The sequence below is a fragment of the Hoplias malabaricus genome, chromosome 5 (assembly GCF_029633855.1).
Source record: "Hoplias malabaricus isolate fHopMal1 chromosome 5, fHopMal1.hap1, whole genome shotgun sequence".
NCBI lineage: Eukaryota > Metazoa > Chordata > Actinopteri > Characiformes > Erythrinidae > Hoplias > Hoplias malabaricus.
In genome coordinates this window covers 17,588,096-17,605,452 of record NC_089804.1, presented here as the reverse complement: position 1 = coordinate 17,605,452, position 17,357 = coordinate 17,588,096, and the positions used below count along the sequence as shown (strand labels likewise).

Below are 17,357 nucleotides of genomic sequence, written 5' to 3'. Positions count from 1 at the left end.
CATGGACCCCTGGGGTCGCTCAAGTCGCAGACAAAATCAATCAGAGTCCTTCTAAAGCGCGGCTTAGCGCTGAGATCCAGCAACGTGGCTCGTGTGAAAGAAGGAGAGGAACAAAAAAGGAGCGGTCTTTAAACTAGGGGCTGCCACAGATGTCACCCAGCTCCATAGCTGTCAAGCCATTTCCAAACAGGCCAGAAAAGCCGTCACGTTCGTACTTTGAGCCGGGGAGGGAGGGTTTGGAGTGTCTGGAGAAATGCGCGTGGATGGGGTTCAGCTGGCTCTGGCCGCTGGAGAGCTCCCTCAATGCTGACCAGCTGTGGAGCCGCTGGCAGCTTGGCAGCCCCTGTTCGTCTTATACAGCCCAATGACGTCCACTGAAAGAGCTCTCCAAGAAGTAACAAGCGATCTATGTGAGCATTTTCTACTGAGCTAGCAGTGCATCTAGCATGGCTCTTTGTTATGGACTGGAGTCAGAGAGCTGCCTTTCAGTAAATCTGCCTCCAAATCAATTTAAACGCCACTGTGGGAAAAGATCCAGCAAATCCCTCCCATGAACCCCTTCAGATTAGGCGGCTCACAAAACACCTTGTCCTTCAGTCCATACCGACATTCCTATGGCCAGTGGACCTGACACACCTTCCATGATATGCTTGAGAAGGTAGCTACTTAAAAATGATGGTTCTTCAAGGGTTCTTTAGTAAATACGGTGCTATATAGAACCCTAAAAACTCAAAGTTCCTTTTGCATGATTAAATGGTTCCTGGCATCATGAATGGGTCCTTCTTTTAGAAAAGGGTTCTATATGGCACCAAAAATGGTTCTCCTATTGCATGGGTCACCAATCTTATCATCAAAGAGCCGGTGTGGCTGCAGGTTTTCATTCCAATTAAGCAGGAGCACACCTGATTCTACTTGTCTGATCAACTAGTTTCCTTCTTTACATAGTTATACAGGGTGTGCTCCTGTTTGGTTGGAATGAAAACCTGCAACCACACTGGCCCTTTGTAGATAAGATTGGTGACCCCTGTTATATTGTAACAAACTTGACATTGTACCAATCCCTCTTTTGGTGCCATAAAGAACCCTGTTCTTAAAAGTGCTATATAGGACCATATACAGCCCATTCACCAGCAATTTGAAGAACCCCTTCATGTTGCAATGAACCATGTAATCATGCAAAAGGTTCTTCAAGTGTTTAGGGATCTATATAAAACATTTTCCTATAATAAACAACTCTTGTGGAACCATACTTTTAAGTGTGTATGTCTGGTTTCATGATCGTATGTTGCATGGCAACTTAAATAATAAGTGTACACACACACACACACACACACACACACACACGTGAAAATCTCAGCTTGTTAGTTCTGAATGTATCCTTTTAAATTCGTTGATAAACTGGCAAACCCAGCCAAATAGTTCTTGAGAATCCTGGTCCAATGGCTCACCAAATTTCACCTGAGAAGAAAAGAAAACAGACAGGTAACTTAAATTAAGAAATTAATTAAGAATTAATTTTGAACCTGCACCTTTCCTTGTTTACAGTATTTCACAAATAGGCTGTATGGTTCATTTTACAGATTGCTTATATATATGTAATAACATGATAATGTTACTTTAATTAGTTGGGTTTTTTACCCAGACTATCGGTTTTGTAGTTTTTAGTAAATAATGATTGCAGCTGTAACTAATTGTGTACTATCAGTGTTCATTCATTCATTCATTATCTGTAACGTAAAATTATCTGAATGAATGAATGAACTATCAGTGTTATTATTATTATTATTTATTTATTATGAACATTTTTATTATTGTCCCAAACAGTGCAGTAGTAAAATGCTCATTCTACTTAATGCCTAAAATTACAGTGAAACTACACAGGGTTAGAGCTGTAAATTACACACTCTTTTACTTCATCTTGTTTCTCACTTTGTCTAACATGTGATAATAGCATCCTCTCTTCAGGATAATAAGAGTCTTATGTTCTAAGATACCCAGCTCTGATCAGAAAGAACAGATGACTAGGGTTCAAACTTATATAATATATAGTATGATATTATTATTATTATTATTATTATTATTATTATTAATAGTAATAATAACAGATTAATTATTTACCAACAACTTGGAATCTGACATTTCTCTCATGGGTAAACCCAGCCTAATTATCTTATTATTACCATTATTACTATTGTTATTATTTACCAATCTGTAAAAATACAGTGCTACCTACATTGCATGCTTAGTGCATTTAACTTAAGACGCAACTTGAATACATAAAGTTGTAAGCTGGTAAAATCTCAACACAAAGCATGAAATGGAATTGGATGCATTGGAGCAGCTGCACATGAGGCCACCATGCTCAATGCACGGATAGGTATACCAGGTTATACAGCAGTGAAACTGTTCTGTGAAGTTCTTGACCTCCATCCAGTACTTTTGTAATGAGACTGGGTCGACTGTTGTGATTCAGAACTAATCACCCAACATTAATATCTGACCTTACATTCTAGTGGCCGAAGCCAATCAAATCCTCACAGCAATATTCCATCTAATGTTCCCAAAAGATCTCCTAAAGGAAGAAGCTGTTAGAGCTGTCAGTGCGCAACAATTTGTTGATGAATATTCTCTTCCTTGTACTGCAAATTTGTTCATGTACATATTAAATAATATTAATAAATAATAATATTAATATATTGCATTTGTGCTCCCATTCCTCATTGCACAAATCACTTTTCTGTAATAGAATCTTTGTAAGCAGCAAACCCAGACCAATTGTCTAGCCTCACCTTACAGACCCCCAGACCTGGCCCTGAACAATCACAACATGGTGGAACATTCAAAGCCCCCGAGGAACATGGGAAAGGCCATTCTGCTACCGATACAGCAGGAGTCATGAGCAGTGTAATGTCCACACTCCTCTCATCCCTCTCTCTCTGCCCCCCCCCCCTCCCCCACAACCTGGCTCGCTTCTGCTGCTCAATTCTCTGTGTGTCTCTCTTACTTTTGCTCTCTGTCTGTCTTTGTCCAGCTCCGGCTGACCCGAGTTGCTTTCTTTTATTGGTGCTGTGGGCCCAAAGTTTGGGCTGTAATTGTGGAACTAAAGCAATTCCCTTTCCCTGGCTACTGGCTTACCTCTCACCACTGTCACACTCTCACCAGCCCAAACTCTCACAGAAGACCAATAACACTTTTAGAGATGATGGATAGTCCTGGAGGAAATTGGGACGGTTGGGAAATGTACATTACAGGCGGAGTGTGTGTGTGTGGGGGGGGGGGGTACTGTTCACTTTGTGTCTGTACTTTTTCTGTGTGAGAATGGTAGAAAGCATGAGGCATCTCTGAAAACCCAATTCTGGACTTGCTGCACCAAGCAGGGCAGATGTAAAAAAGTGCCTCCATAAAAGCAACAGGAATTTGAATAAGGGTTAACAAACCCTGCATAACAATATGTGCATGACCTAGTCTGATAGCAAAGAAAAACTAAACCAGTGGGTGTCAGGGCTGCTTTTGATTCAGATGATAAAGTGATAAATTACACCCACACCCTTACAAAAATAGGGATCTATAAGGACCTTTTGTAAAAACAGTGGATATATTTAATGGGTTTTATACAGGAACATATATATGGTGGAATTGTTCTATGCATGGTAAAAAGGTTCTGCACAGGGGAAATATTCTATGAATGGTAAAATAATTTCTGTAGATTGATGGAATATGTGTTATATATGGTTGTATATATATCACCTTATTAGAAATAATTCTTTATAGCACAAAAAGGTTCCTCTATTGTAACAAGCTGGACATGATGACAATTGGAGAACCATTTTTGGTGCTACCGAGAACTATTGTCAAAAAGAGGACTATAAAAAACGTTCACCATAGTAATGCTTGTATATAGAGCTCATGGTTCTAAATAGAACCACTGCCTTAACTAAGAACCCTTGATGAACCAATTAGGATCATGGTGGCGCAACAGGTAACGTCACTGTCACATAACACCAGAGAACTGGGGTTGTGGGTTTTAGCTCCACTCAGAGTGACTGTGAGAAGTATGGTGTGTTCTCACTGTGTCCTCATGGGTTTCCTCTGGGTGCTCCAGTTTCCTCCCATGGTCCAAAAACGCATGTAGGTAGGTGGACTGGCAACTCAAAAAGTGTTCCTAGGTGTGAGTGAATGTGTGAGTGTGTGTCACTCTGCGAAGGATTAGTAATTCCAGACCTACCACAATGCTGAACAGGATAAACGGTTCAAACGATGAATGAATAAATGAATTTGCATTATGCTTACTGTAAACATCTTCATCAAATACCTAACCATAGCATAGTTAAATGAACAAAAGTAGCCTTTTCTTTTGTCCAGTTTTATAGCTAACATTATGTCAGATATAGGGCGGCATGGTGGTGCAGCAGGTAGTCGTAGTCACACAGCTCAAGGGACCTGGAGATTGTGGGTTCAAGTCCTGCCCCAAGTGACTGTCTGTGAGGAGTTCTCCCCGTGTCCACGTGGGTTTCCTCCGGGTGCTCCGGTTTCCTTCCATGATCCAAAAACATGTTCGTAGGTGGTTTGGCTACTCAAGTGTTCATAGGTGTGAGTGTGTGAGCGAATGTGTGAGTGAGTGTCGCTGTGACCCTGAACTGGATAGGCACTTTCAGATAATGAATGAATGAATGAATGAATGATGTCAGATATCATAAAGATTTGCAGTATGTGAATTTGTGTGGCCCATTGTTTATTAGCTACTAGACATAAAAAGATATGAAAATACCTGATATCCTGCTAATTGTGATCATTTTGGCCATTGTAATCCAAAATGATCACAATTATCAGTATTATCACTGTATATTTATAATGTGCTGAAAAGTTCAAAAAGTACTGATACAGAAAATCATTTAAAAGTTTTATGCTAATGAACAATATATTCTGCAGTCTATCAGTTTGCCTGTAAAAAGTCATGTAAGATTAAGCTAGTAATCATATATGTTAGGTTTTGTTTAACATACCTGATTTGTTGATGTTTTGATCATACCTGAACAACCTCAATTTTGTTGTTTTTGTGGAAATGGTTGCTGCATAAACAAAATGGAGGTCCCTTTTTTTTCCCATTTTTTGTAATGTTGTCGACAGAATGTTAGTGAGCTTTGTTTAAGGTAGAGGGAATCTCAGAACTTCACAACTTAAGTTTAGAGAAAAAGCACTCAAATATATTTATTTATATATAATTATTAAAAGTGTGATTTAAGTTGGAAAGGGTGGTGAATGCATTCTTTCCTTGAATGCAACGTCTTGTTGGATATTAATAATGAAACAAAATGACCAAACCAGTACATTTCTACAGCCACGCATGTGTTAACAAGAGAATCAGCATCAGGCATAGCAAATCCTCAGTCTTCAGGAGCTCCAGTGTGGTTCCCAATCTCCCCACCCCTTGTTTCAAGGACCCTTGGGGAGTGGATTCAGACTGGGAGTTGAGATTGAGCAGAACACCCTGGCTCTGTCACTGTGCTATGTTTCCTCTGACACCAGTAACAGGATTGTTTTTATGGTGTACTGTGAAACCAGTAACAGTTTCATGTCTATTAGCTACATTAGCGTTTAAGTTGTAGTACAAATCTAAAGTAGGAAATATCAGATAAGCGACTGACTACACATGACCAGTGTAAGTCTGTATACATTTTATATCATTTTACTTTTTTCCAACCAGTATTGTTTTAATTATATATTATTTGATGATATACAAAGTACAATAACTACCATATCTATGGCACAGATATATCCAAATTATTTCAAATATCCTGCAATGCTCAGCTCATTGAGAACCATGCAGTAGAAAGCTGCCGAGCCCATGCCCAGACACTGGATTGTAGTTTTATTGTTTTATGAGCACTGCAAGTCTCAAAGCTGTCATGTCAGTTTCATAAAGTATTAGTAAAGCATCAGTGTTATAGACAGCGTATCTCAGGATGTACATCACTACACAGCTCGGCTCATGTCTGACAGCACGGAGTGGGGAAAATAAAGTATAGTAACCTTGAGGAATGGGCTGGCTGAATTATACCCCTCCCTCTCCCTCCCTTTCCACCTTGTAGAGATAAGCAGAGAAACAATTCAGAAGGCCCATCTCCACAAAACAGGGGGCTCCTGGCCCATCCGTCTCCCTGGGCAACACAACAAAAGATATTGGAATAATAACTCAGGGATTACCAGTATGTCAGTGTAGAGTTTCCTCATCTCCTCACACCTCTTCGTCAGGTCTTTCAGATCGGCCTCATACTTCTCAATGGCCAACTAGAGCCGGAGATAACAGGAGAGCAGGAGTCAGAGGTAAGCCTTCTCAGTCCACCGTTCTCATTCTCCAAGAAGCACTGCTGGCATGCTGAGTGCTATTGACCTCTAAGGCTGTTATTACTGCCACTTGTTTCCTACTGTCTGGCATCAAAGGACATTTTTACAGTGAGTGAATGAATTCTGGCGACACTATCTAAAGGAACATGTTGAGAAAACAGCTGTGTAGGGAGCATTGCTGGGTAGATTTAAGCAAGGCGCCACTCACACCAAGTTTAACAGTATTCCAACAAGTTGCTTGAGCTGTCTAAAAAGAAGCTCATAAAAAGTATTTCAAGAGATATCAAAAGAACAGTTTTCGTAAAAATGAGTGTCAGTGTGAGTGTGAAGAACTTTTTACGTAAGTTTAAAGAGCCTACGCACATTATTTAGGCTCAAGGCAAGGATCATTGTAAAATCTGCTCATCACATGTAGACCACTGCTCTGCTTGTGATACTACACATCCAGCGTCTCCTGGACACCACGGAAAATTGAAATTCAAAAACTCAAAATTGACTCCTCTGGTGAGAGGACACTCCAAGTTGGAAGGAAAAGGCAGCTTTGCTTTTATCTGAGGGAATTCCTCAAACCCTGTAGAACCCAAATGAGCAGGGCAGCCTTGGTGGGTTCATGCTTGCCTGTAGGTTTACATAGGATTCGAGGCATTCACTTGCTTAAAGATAAGGTCACCCTGCTCCTATGGGTTGCATAGAATGCAATGTGTTCCCTCACTTAAAGGCAATGTTTGCCATTTTAATCCAAAACACTTTTTACAGAGAATGATTCCTCACCATTTGCATACTGGAAAAAGCTCAGATGTTTGTACGCAGCCCTGCCTCAGTAAATGAAGGAAAACTAAGCATCCCGATCTAAACTGGCTCAGACTCTCTCTCTCTGTGTCACTGGCTGAGCTACAGTCTGATTCATATTTAAACACACCATTCCACCTAAAAAACATAAGAGTTTCTGAATGAACACAAATGGGGGAGATTGTTTTGCTGTAAGGTCAGCTTAGTATTTGTTGCCTTTAAGGCCAAGGCCACCCTACTCCTTCAAGTTCCTCAGGGTGCAAAGTGTTCCCTCACTTAAGGGCAAGGCCACCCAGTTCTTCCTGGTTGAAGTTTCCTTCATCAGGGAGATTCAGAGTTCCTGAAGATCTGGGTAGGCTGGATCTATGGTAGGACAAGCAATATAGTAGTTCTGCCATGACAGTACAATTAAGGTGGATTATTTGACTAATGGAGATACTACAGTATAAACTGCCATTCTGGTATCATAATATAAAATTATACCAGTACATTTCTTCAGACAAGGATTTCTCCAAATTTTCCACAAGAGCATTAACAAGTACATGTATACATTACTTCAAACTGAGTTATAGGTCATGACACCAACTCCAATCTGAAAACGTAGAATTACCTTCAGATCCTTGCTGAATTTGGAGTGCTGGATGCCTGTGTTTTTCCCTTTGTATGTTTTCCTGTACTGAATGACCTTCTGGAGCTCATTCTTCACAACTAGAAGGTGACACAAGGTAGTGATCATCTATCTTCTGTGTTCACTGAGGCAGATCCTTCTTTTTTATGGCCTCTTTCTGCAGGTCTCACACAGCCACAATGGAGATCTTACACTGGTGTCAACTCTTTGAGCTCATAAACCAAGCCATCTGAGCCCATCACTGCAGTGAAAGTTACTATTGCTCATGGTTAAACCTGACAGCAGCGCATCAATCATCAGCTAGCGCAATACTTCTGGGCCTTCATCCACTTATTCAGTGACATTCAAGCAAACAGCAACAAGTCTGTAGACAATATGGGGCAACTTTTGGGAGAGATAAGCACATTCACACTTTTGGAAATGGCTGGTGCCGCTTTCCAGCAAAGTGCTTCGACATGCAGCTCTCTGAGGGGGTCGAGTAACATCTAAAAGGCTGATATCCCATAACCAGAGCACTTATATCCTGATGTATACTGTGAACTGATCACCCTGACCAGGATGAAGCGGTTACAGGAGGTGAATGAATTAAAGAATGTACATCAATCAGCCATAACTTTAAAATGACCTCCTTCATGACCACTGTTCATTCTCTTTGCTCCACTGACCATATAGGAGAACTTTGTAGTTCTACAATTACAAACGGCAGTCAATATGTTGCTTTGCATACTGTATAATCCCCATTTCACGGTCAGGACAATCTGGCTGGTGGGTCATTCTCAGCACTGTAGTGACAGTGACATGGTGGTGGTTTGTTATTGTGTGTTGTGCTGGTATGAGTAGATCAGACACAGCAGGGCTGCTGGAGTTTTTAAACACTTGAGTGCTGCTGCTAGATTGAGAAAAGTCCAATAATACCCAGCCAACAGCATCCTGTGCCCATTAATGAAGGATGACCAACTCAAACTGTGCAGAAACAGATGAGCTACTGTATCTGATTATACCTACAAGTAGGGCTGGACAATAATTCAATATAAATATATATCGCAATATAAATATTTCAACAACAATGATATGACATTCTAAACACATTTTCAATATTTCAGTATACATAATTTACAGCATCGCTCACTAATTGATGATCACATTGCACTCAATTTTTAAGGTAGTCTAAAATATTAATATTGACAAAGCCAACATGTTTATGTTAGTCAGTGATGTCATTTTTCTTGATTGTTCTTGGCAGTGTCTGTTATATTGTTCATATGGTTATCAGAATTATCGACAGAAACTAAGAAATACTGTACATATTGTTCAGCCCTATCTACAAGGTGTGTCTAATAGAGTGAACAGTGAGTGAATACAGTATTTAAAAACTCTGGCAGCACTGCTGTGTCTGAACCACTTGTATCAGAAGTGTACAAGTAATATTTGTAGAACTACACAGTACACCTGTATGATCAGTGGAGCTCATAACATGGATGATTGGTGTATAAATGAGGACTTGGTTTTTAAATTTTGACTGATTGGTATAGACACAGGAGATCAAGGGCTTCATACTGAATCTTCTGTAAGAAAAGATTTGTTGTAATACTCACCATCTACTTCAGCTGTTATGCCTTTAACAGACGCTAATGGAGAAACCACAAAGACAAATTATCAAAAGGCATTCAAAGTGGCTCAAAAAAAATCCAGCATACAATCTTCACTTTTTGATGCAGCTTTTGATTTTCCTACCCCCAGGGACCATCTCGAATTCCGCCAGCTCCTGGAAAAATGTGACCAAACGGGGCTCGTGCAACATGATCTGCTCCACAAGGGCATGAATCAAGGTGAACTTCTTCTCATTCCCACGCAGTTGCGAGAGCTGTCCAAAGGAGAATAGAAGGAGAAAAGGCTGTGAGTGATGAGGTGATGAGGAAGACTTTCATGCACCTGCACTTCCACCTGTAAAAACAGAGGACACACACAAACGCACACACACACACATACAAACCACAACCACAAGCAAGACACACGCCTTATCCAGCACTTCTGTGATGACTGGGAGCACACAATTTGAGCACAAATGTAAACAAGCATTCTGTTATATCATCTGTGTGTTAAGTGACTCTGTGAATTTCTGTGAGAAAAAAACACATGAACGCTCAAGGTCGAAGACAGAAAGAGACTAGAACCTTCAACGCCCACATATTTACACCCAGTACAACTAAAAATGGGCCATATCTGTGTCCTTGTAGTCATACTGAAGCACGCTTATTTTGTGGAGGCAGGAAAGCACAGTCCAAAAGGGTCTCCTTGACTTCCTGCAATTACTGCTCAGTACTGTAAAGTAACATCACAAAAAGGGCCACAATAAAGAGGGCCTTGGGCTTGGGTGGGTGTGCTTTAAAAAATGACTGCTCAAGGTAAGAAGGTTGTGTGTGGAGTGTGGTTTCGTAGGTCACACTTGCTCTGAATCACTGCACTTGAATGTGAACAACAATGAGCAGCTAAATTTACTGGTTCGCATTCACCGTTGGGCTTGAGATATTGATCTCAAACTAAATGATGTGAAAGACTTGAGAGAAAGGACTAGAAAAGACACAAGATCATGTCACAACTACACAGCTCCAGGGTGTTCAGGTTTCCTCCCAAAGTCCAAAAACACGTTGCTAGATCAATTAGCCTGGCGTCACCATCCACATTTGTGTGCGCGTGACTGGGCGAATGTATGTTTCCCTCTGATGGACTGCTGCTATGTGCAAGGTATGTTGTTATAAACAGTATGGTGCAAAAGTAGATAGCACCCTTCTGGTCAAAACAGTAGTTGAGTACAATTTATCCATTTTACAGGAGATCATTTTGGGAAATTAAGATGAAAGACAATACACAAGATTATATGAATATATAACAGGCATATCAAAATATATCTTCAGCCTTCTTGGAGAAACATCTCCTTTAACATGTCTCGTGTAATACTCCTAAGGACTAAGTCTAGAGGCATAAATAGAACACTCAACGAAAGGAAAAGGATGTGGCTGATCTTCACATCATTAGAGTCTTAAAACACTGTTTAACAGCTCCGCGCCTCCTTCACCCACTGATACAAGTGCTGAGCGCTGCTGTGAGCGCCTGCTTCAAGCGCCGCACTGGTTTCACCTATAGTCTTCTAAAGCGCATATTAAATTGATCTCTCTTCACGTTTTTATTTTTTCCCCAAAATTGTGTATGTTCTCATAAATGTATAATTGTGTTTAAAACATACAGTTTAGGCTTAATTATGTAGATAAAATTTAGTATAATGCATGCAAATTTTGCAAGTATTCAAGCAAGTCATTCATAGGATTGATAGGTGTTACTGGGCTACCTTGATCTGATAATAGGTGGTACTTATTCTAAAAAGTTTGAGAACCACTGTTTTAGGAGATGCTTTATTAAAATGTTACATTACAACTTTCCTGATAAACCTCTCAAATATCAACAGTGATTTGGTGCCAATTCTGATTCCATGGCAGACCTGATATTTAGTCCTTTCCAACTCAAATCTGACAAAAACATACTGCAGAAAAAAATTCATTTTAAACATCTTTCAAAAGACAAAAGCCTATGTCATGTTTAGAGTACACCCTGTGAAGGACTGGTGCCCCTTCCAGGGTGTGTTCCTGCCTTGTGCCAAGTGATTCCGGGTGGGCTCTGGACCAACCACGACCCTGAACTGGATAAGCGATTACAGACAATGAATGGTGTTAGTTTACGTTAGCTTGACTTGCTAAACTCGGTGGCTCAGATTATACTCGGCTACGTAGTCGTATTACGGAGGTTTGTAGTGTCGGATGAATTCAAGTTCGACTTTGATCACATTTACAAGAATAACGGTACCTCTAAATTTGAGTTTAGCTTATTGCTAGGCTATTGTCATGAATAATGTTGGTTATTTAGCTAGCTAGATACTGTCATAACAGTCAGTCATAACGGTGTTTTACCGCGGCGTTGTTCAGCTGTTGTCCACCAGTGACGTCACGGTCACGTTCAAGATTTTCCGTAGCGAGCTCGGGTTTTTCCATCAATTTAATAAAATTGTCAGTTTTAAAGCAAATTAAGCTGCTATTTTCATTTTAATTCATACTTATATATGTCAGTAACTAAAATAATGTGAAATATTCATGGAGGTCCATTAAGTGGTGCTAAGCCTTTAAATTCAAATCTACCTTAAACCTTCAATTCACATTTTAAATCAGAATAGAAAAATGTCTATTATTTACCATTTTTATACACTGGACTCATTCAACACAGACATCTCTGCAGAATTATTCCTAGCAGTAATAATGATAAGGCTGGATATTCTGCTGTCTCCTCACATGTGGCTCTTAATTGAAGCAGAGTAGAGGCGCTTCTAATACTGGACTGTTTCTAGGTTATGTTTTTGACCAATTTAAAACCCAGCGCCTCTCCCAGAGGAGTAGCCTCATCTTCTAATACAATGGTTGACAGTTTATTCTGCTCTCACTCCTGTCTCAGGAGCAGAAGCAATCAGAACAGCTAGGGGTTGCACAGACTAGTGCGGCGGTTCTTAACCTGGGGGTAACAACAAATAATAATGGGGGTCATAAGACTTTCAAAAACAGTATCTAGACTTTTCATTTTAAAAGTGTACTTTTGAGAATGGTATCACTGTAAATCCCTTCATATATCTTAGAAAAAACACTGTTATCAGAAGCTAAAACAGACCGTACGAGTGAAGGAGCGAACTACACATTAGTGACTTTATATTCCATTATATGATATATATAATATATATTATAATCCAAATATATATACTTTATATATCTCATATATAGCGTTTGACAAATTTTCACCCAATAATTAGTCATATCCAATTCCACCCTGCTGGCTGTTAGATGAGCTACCTGTCACAGATGATGCCACCATCACAACATGCTTCCCCTGAAACAGAAGTTTAATCCCACATCACTTCATAATCCTTATGTAGCGCACTTCACAAGTCATGGAATTACTGAATCTTGACCTTAATAGTGCATTACATACACTATATTGCCAAAAGTATTCACTCACCCATTCAAATTATTGAATTCTGGTGTTCCAATCACTTTCATGGCCACAGGTGTATAAAGCCAAGCACCTAGGCATGCAAACTTCTTCTACAAACATTAGTGAAAGAATGGGTCACTCTCAGGAGCTCAGTAAGTTCCAGTGTGGTATTATGAAAGGAAACTACCTGTGCAACAAGTCCAGTCATGAAATTTCCTCACTACGAAATATTCCACAGCCAACTGTCAGTGGTATAAAAACAATGTGGAAGCTATTGTAAAGGACAGCATCTCAGCCACAAAGTGATAGGCCACGTAAAATGACAGAGTGGGGTCAGCGGAAGCTGAGGCGAATAGTGCGCATAGGTTGCCAACTTTCTGCAGAGTAATTCCCTACCGATCTCCAAACTTCAGTGGCCTTCAGATTAGCTCAAGAACAGTGTGTAGAGAGCTTCATGGACTGGGTTTCAATGGCAGAGCAGCTGCAGCAAGTCTTTACCAATCATACATTACCAATCATAATACAAAGCGTCAGATGCAGTGGTGTAAAGCATGCCGCTGAAATTTGGAGTGGGGACATGTTCTCTGGAGGGACAAATCATGCTTCTCCCTCTGGCAATCTGATGGAGGAATCTGGGTTGGGCAGGAGAATGGTATTTGTCTGACTGCATTGTGCCAAGTGTGAAATTTGGTGGAGGGGGGATTATAGTGTGGGGTTGTTTTGTCAGAGGTTGGGCTCGGCCACTTAGTTCCAGTGAAAGAAACTCTTAATGTTTCAGCATATCCAGAGATTTGGGACATGCTCCCAACTTTGAGGATGGCACCTACCTGTTCCAACATGACTGTGCACCAGTGCACAAACCAAGGTTCTTAAAGACATAGATGAGTGAGTTTGATGTGGAAGAATTTGACTGGCCTAAACAAAGCCCTGACCTCAACCCAACAGAGCACTTTTTGGATGAATTAGAGCAGAGACTGTGAGCCAGGCCGTCTCGTCCAAGATCAGTGTCTGACCTCACAAGTGCACTTTTGGACAAATGGGCAAAAATTCCTATAAACACACTCCAAAACCTTGTGGAGAGCTTTCCTAGAAGAAAGGAAGCTGTTATAGCTGCAAAGTGTATCAAATTAAACCCTATGGATTAAGAACGGAATGTCACTGTGAAGGCAGACAAGCTAATACTTTTGGCAATATAATTTGTAATACAACATCATTTATATTTATTCATATGCAGAGATCTGAAATCTAGTTCTAGCTGCCTGTATAAATAGTTTTTATGACTTATTTACTTCACTATATAGGGAATGAGGCTACAGACAGGCACACTGTGTAATGTCAGCATTTTTGAAAAAATGTGTTTTGCCCATAAACACGACGCCACTCACAAATTAGTTCTCAAAAATCTCCACTTTTAAAAGCATTTTCAAAAACCTCCATTCTCTGTGACTTAAAATGCTGTTTTCGTGTGGACTGAAAGCCAACACACACAAAAACCTTCATTTTAAAAAAATATCTGAATATATCTGGACGGGGTCATAAAACCAAATACATTGTTGTTAATTTGATTGTTTGAGATCAGCAGTAAACTGTAGACAGGTAAGTGCAGTCATTGATAGCACGAGATAAGAGGCAGATGAGGTGTATTTCCTATATATCCACCCTTTCATTGCCTCATAACTCTGGATATGGGTCAAACACATTGTCATCGTAAGATGGATTCAAAAGGGCAGACATTACAGATTGGGCAAATCATCCTGACATCAATATATACATCATAAGCAGTATAAATTATAAACAGTGATGTTTTCCTGAGGGCATATATATGGTTATGAGTGGATCGGACACAGCAGTGCTGCTAGAGTTTTTAAAAACTGTGTTCACTCACACTCCACTCTGATAGACACTCCTACCAAGATGATTCACCTTGTAGATGTAAAATCATAGAGAGTAGCTCATCTGCTGCACAGTTTGTGTCAGGCGTCCTCCAGTACTCCATCAGTGGACGCAGGATGCTTTCGGTTGGATATTTTTGGTTGGTTGATTATTCTCAGTCCAGAAGTGACACTGAGGGTGTTAAAACCTCCAGCAGCACTGCTGTGTCTGATCCACACTAACACACCACCACAATGTCAGTGTCACTGCAGAGCTGAGGAGGATCCACCACCCAAATCAATACCTGTTTTGTGGTGGTCCTATGGGGGTCCATACCATTGAAGAGCAGGGAGAAATAGGGATAAGAAATTATGCAGAGGAACAGATGGATTACAGTCTGTAATTGTAGAACTACTAAGTGCTCCTGTATGGTTTCTGTAACTGATTCCTAATCCAGTGATCGTGCAGTGTATATAAATATATATAAATAGACTAGCAGCTCCAGTCTAGATTTTAGTTCAGGACCACCAGTTTAGTTGTCTAATTAGCCTAACTCTAGTTGACTATTCAGTGTATGATATAAAAATGTAAATGATGGCAGGTTTTTTTTGTACATGTTACATAGTAAAAATGAACAGTCCTGTGATTCCTGGCAGCAAGCAATGTAAAGACAGAGCAGAAGGAGAGAGCTCCATCGCCTCATTAGCCAGGAGGAAGTCTTCTCACATCTGGGGCAAGTGCCTTTAAATCTTGCCGCCAAGGGAGCTGGATTTCCACTATGCCGGCCGATAAAAATCAATACAAATTACCGCTACGGCGCTAACGACTCAGCCAGGCCTGAAATAATTCCAAAACAAATGCACCCAGCAGGGCTAGTGTGATGCTAATGAAGGTGTGGTGGGGGGAGTATTGAAGTGCTGGTGGCTAACAAGCTCCCTCATCCTTTTACTCCTAAAAGAAAAGGGAAAAAGCCAAGATATTTGTTGAAGTGACACGTCTGATATGATGGTGACCGCAGTGAATGGTTTGTTAAGCCATAACTGACAAGCTCCGGTGGGGAAGATGTATAAGCAGAGGCGTGTGTTTTGGGCACAGAACAGGACACTTCTCGGAGAAGGAAGGAGGATGAATGAATGGAAGATGAGGAGAGTGTGTGTGTGTGTATGCGTTGTTTAAAAAGTAGTGATTATTTTCTAAGTGAATATAAGTTAACACCTCTCCAGAGAGCTCACTTAAATATGCCCTCTATATAAATGGCCTTTTAGTGCATTATTTATATTTATATTTATTGTATAAACAAATAAAATGTGCAACAGAAGGGCGACATAGTCGCACAACAGGTAGTGTCGCAGTCACGCAGTTCCAGGGACCTGAAAGTTGTGGGTTCAAGTCCCACTCCAGGTGACTATCTATGAGGAGTGTGGTGTGTTCTCCCCATGTCCGCGTGGGTTTCCTCTGGATCCTCCGGTTTCCTCCCATGGTCCAAAAACACACATTGGTAGGTGGATTTGCGACTCAAAAGTGTCCATAGGTGTGAGTGTGTAAATGAATGTGTGTGTGGGTGTGTGTGTGTATGTATGTATGTATGTATCTTTACAATTATATAGCGCCTTTCTAGACACCCAAGGACACTTTACAATCCACACTGCTCAGAACGCTAAGAACACTCAATCCACACGCACTGGTGAGAAGTGGCAGCCAAACGCGCACAGCGCATTCTCGACCAGGAACGACCGTCCACCTGGAGGACTGCATCGGGCACTAGGATTTCACCCAGGACAGAGCGCCAATCCATATCTGGGCTCACACACATTCACTCACACACCAGGACATTTATTAGAGAAGCCAATTCACCTACCCGCCATGTTTTTGGACTGTGGGAGGAAACCGGAGCATCCAGAGGAAACCCACACCGACATGGGGAGAACACACCAAACTCCTCATAGATAGTGAGTGTGTGTCACCCTGTGAAGGACTGGTGCCCCCTCCAGAGTGTGCCCAGGTTGCACTCAGTGATTCTGGGTAGGCTCCGGACCTACCACGACCCTCAACTGGATAAGTGGTTACAGACAATGTGCAACAGAACACATTCACTTTTATGTTTTAGCAGTGTCTTACAATCAAAAAGAAAACAACACAGGATTGTCTGTGTGAAACTGTCCACAGATGTAAGGGTACCAGTTACTGAGTGTATGTGAGATGTCCTGTGAAGCACTGGCCAGTGTTTCCCAGCTGGCCAGTGATCTAGGCTAAGGACTAACTGTGACCCTGATCAGGATGAAGCAGTTACAGAATATGAATGTAACAGTAAAATTACATTAAAATGTCTAGAACCACAGGGGCCTAAATATAACGTTATCATATTTACTGCAATACAATGGATATTGTACAATTGGTGCGTAGTATTGATCATCATCAGTATCATTCATTCTTTCATCTACTATAACCACTTCATCTTGGTAAGGGTCATGGTGGGTCCACAACATACAAAGGCATCAGTCCATGACAGGGTGTCAATCACTCAATCACTCACACACATTTACACCTGTAGACAGTTTCACACAGACCTGCAAACATGTGTTTTGAGAGCACCCAGAGGAAACCCACACAGACACAGGGAGAACACACCAAAGTTTTCAGAGACAGTTACGTAAGGTGAAGATTAAACCCAGGACTCTGAGACCATGGAGCTGTG

General features: G+C 40.8%; 1 protein-coding gene across 1 annotated transcript in view; it reads right to left on the bottom strand.

Moving 5' to 3' along the window:
* Positions 1–1,148: 1,148 nt before the first annotated feature.
* The window catches only part of LOC136697271 (uncharacterized), a 60,610-nt gene continuing 44,401 nt past the window's right edge, over positions 1,149–17,357 (bottom strand). Inside the window, exons 12-16 of the mRNA XM_066672308.1 lie at positions 9,497–9,626; positions 9,358–9,390; positions 7,745–7,842; positions 6,205–6,288; positions 1,149–1,458 (exon numbers count right to left, since the gene is read on the bottom strand). Of these exons, the coding sequence (XP_066528405.1) occupies positions 1,354–1,458; positions 6,205–6,288; positions 7,745–7,842; positions 9,358–9,390; positions 9,497–9,626 (450 nt within the window). The 3' untranslated portion in view covers positions 1,149–1,353. The remainder of the gene's footprint in view (positions 1,459–6,204; positions 6,289–7,744; positions 7,843–9,357; positions 9,391–9,496; positions 9,627–17,357) is intronic.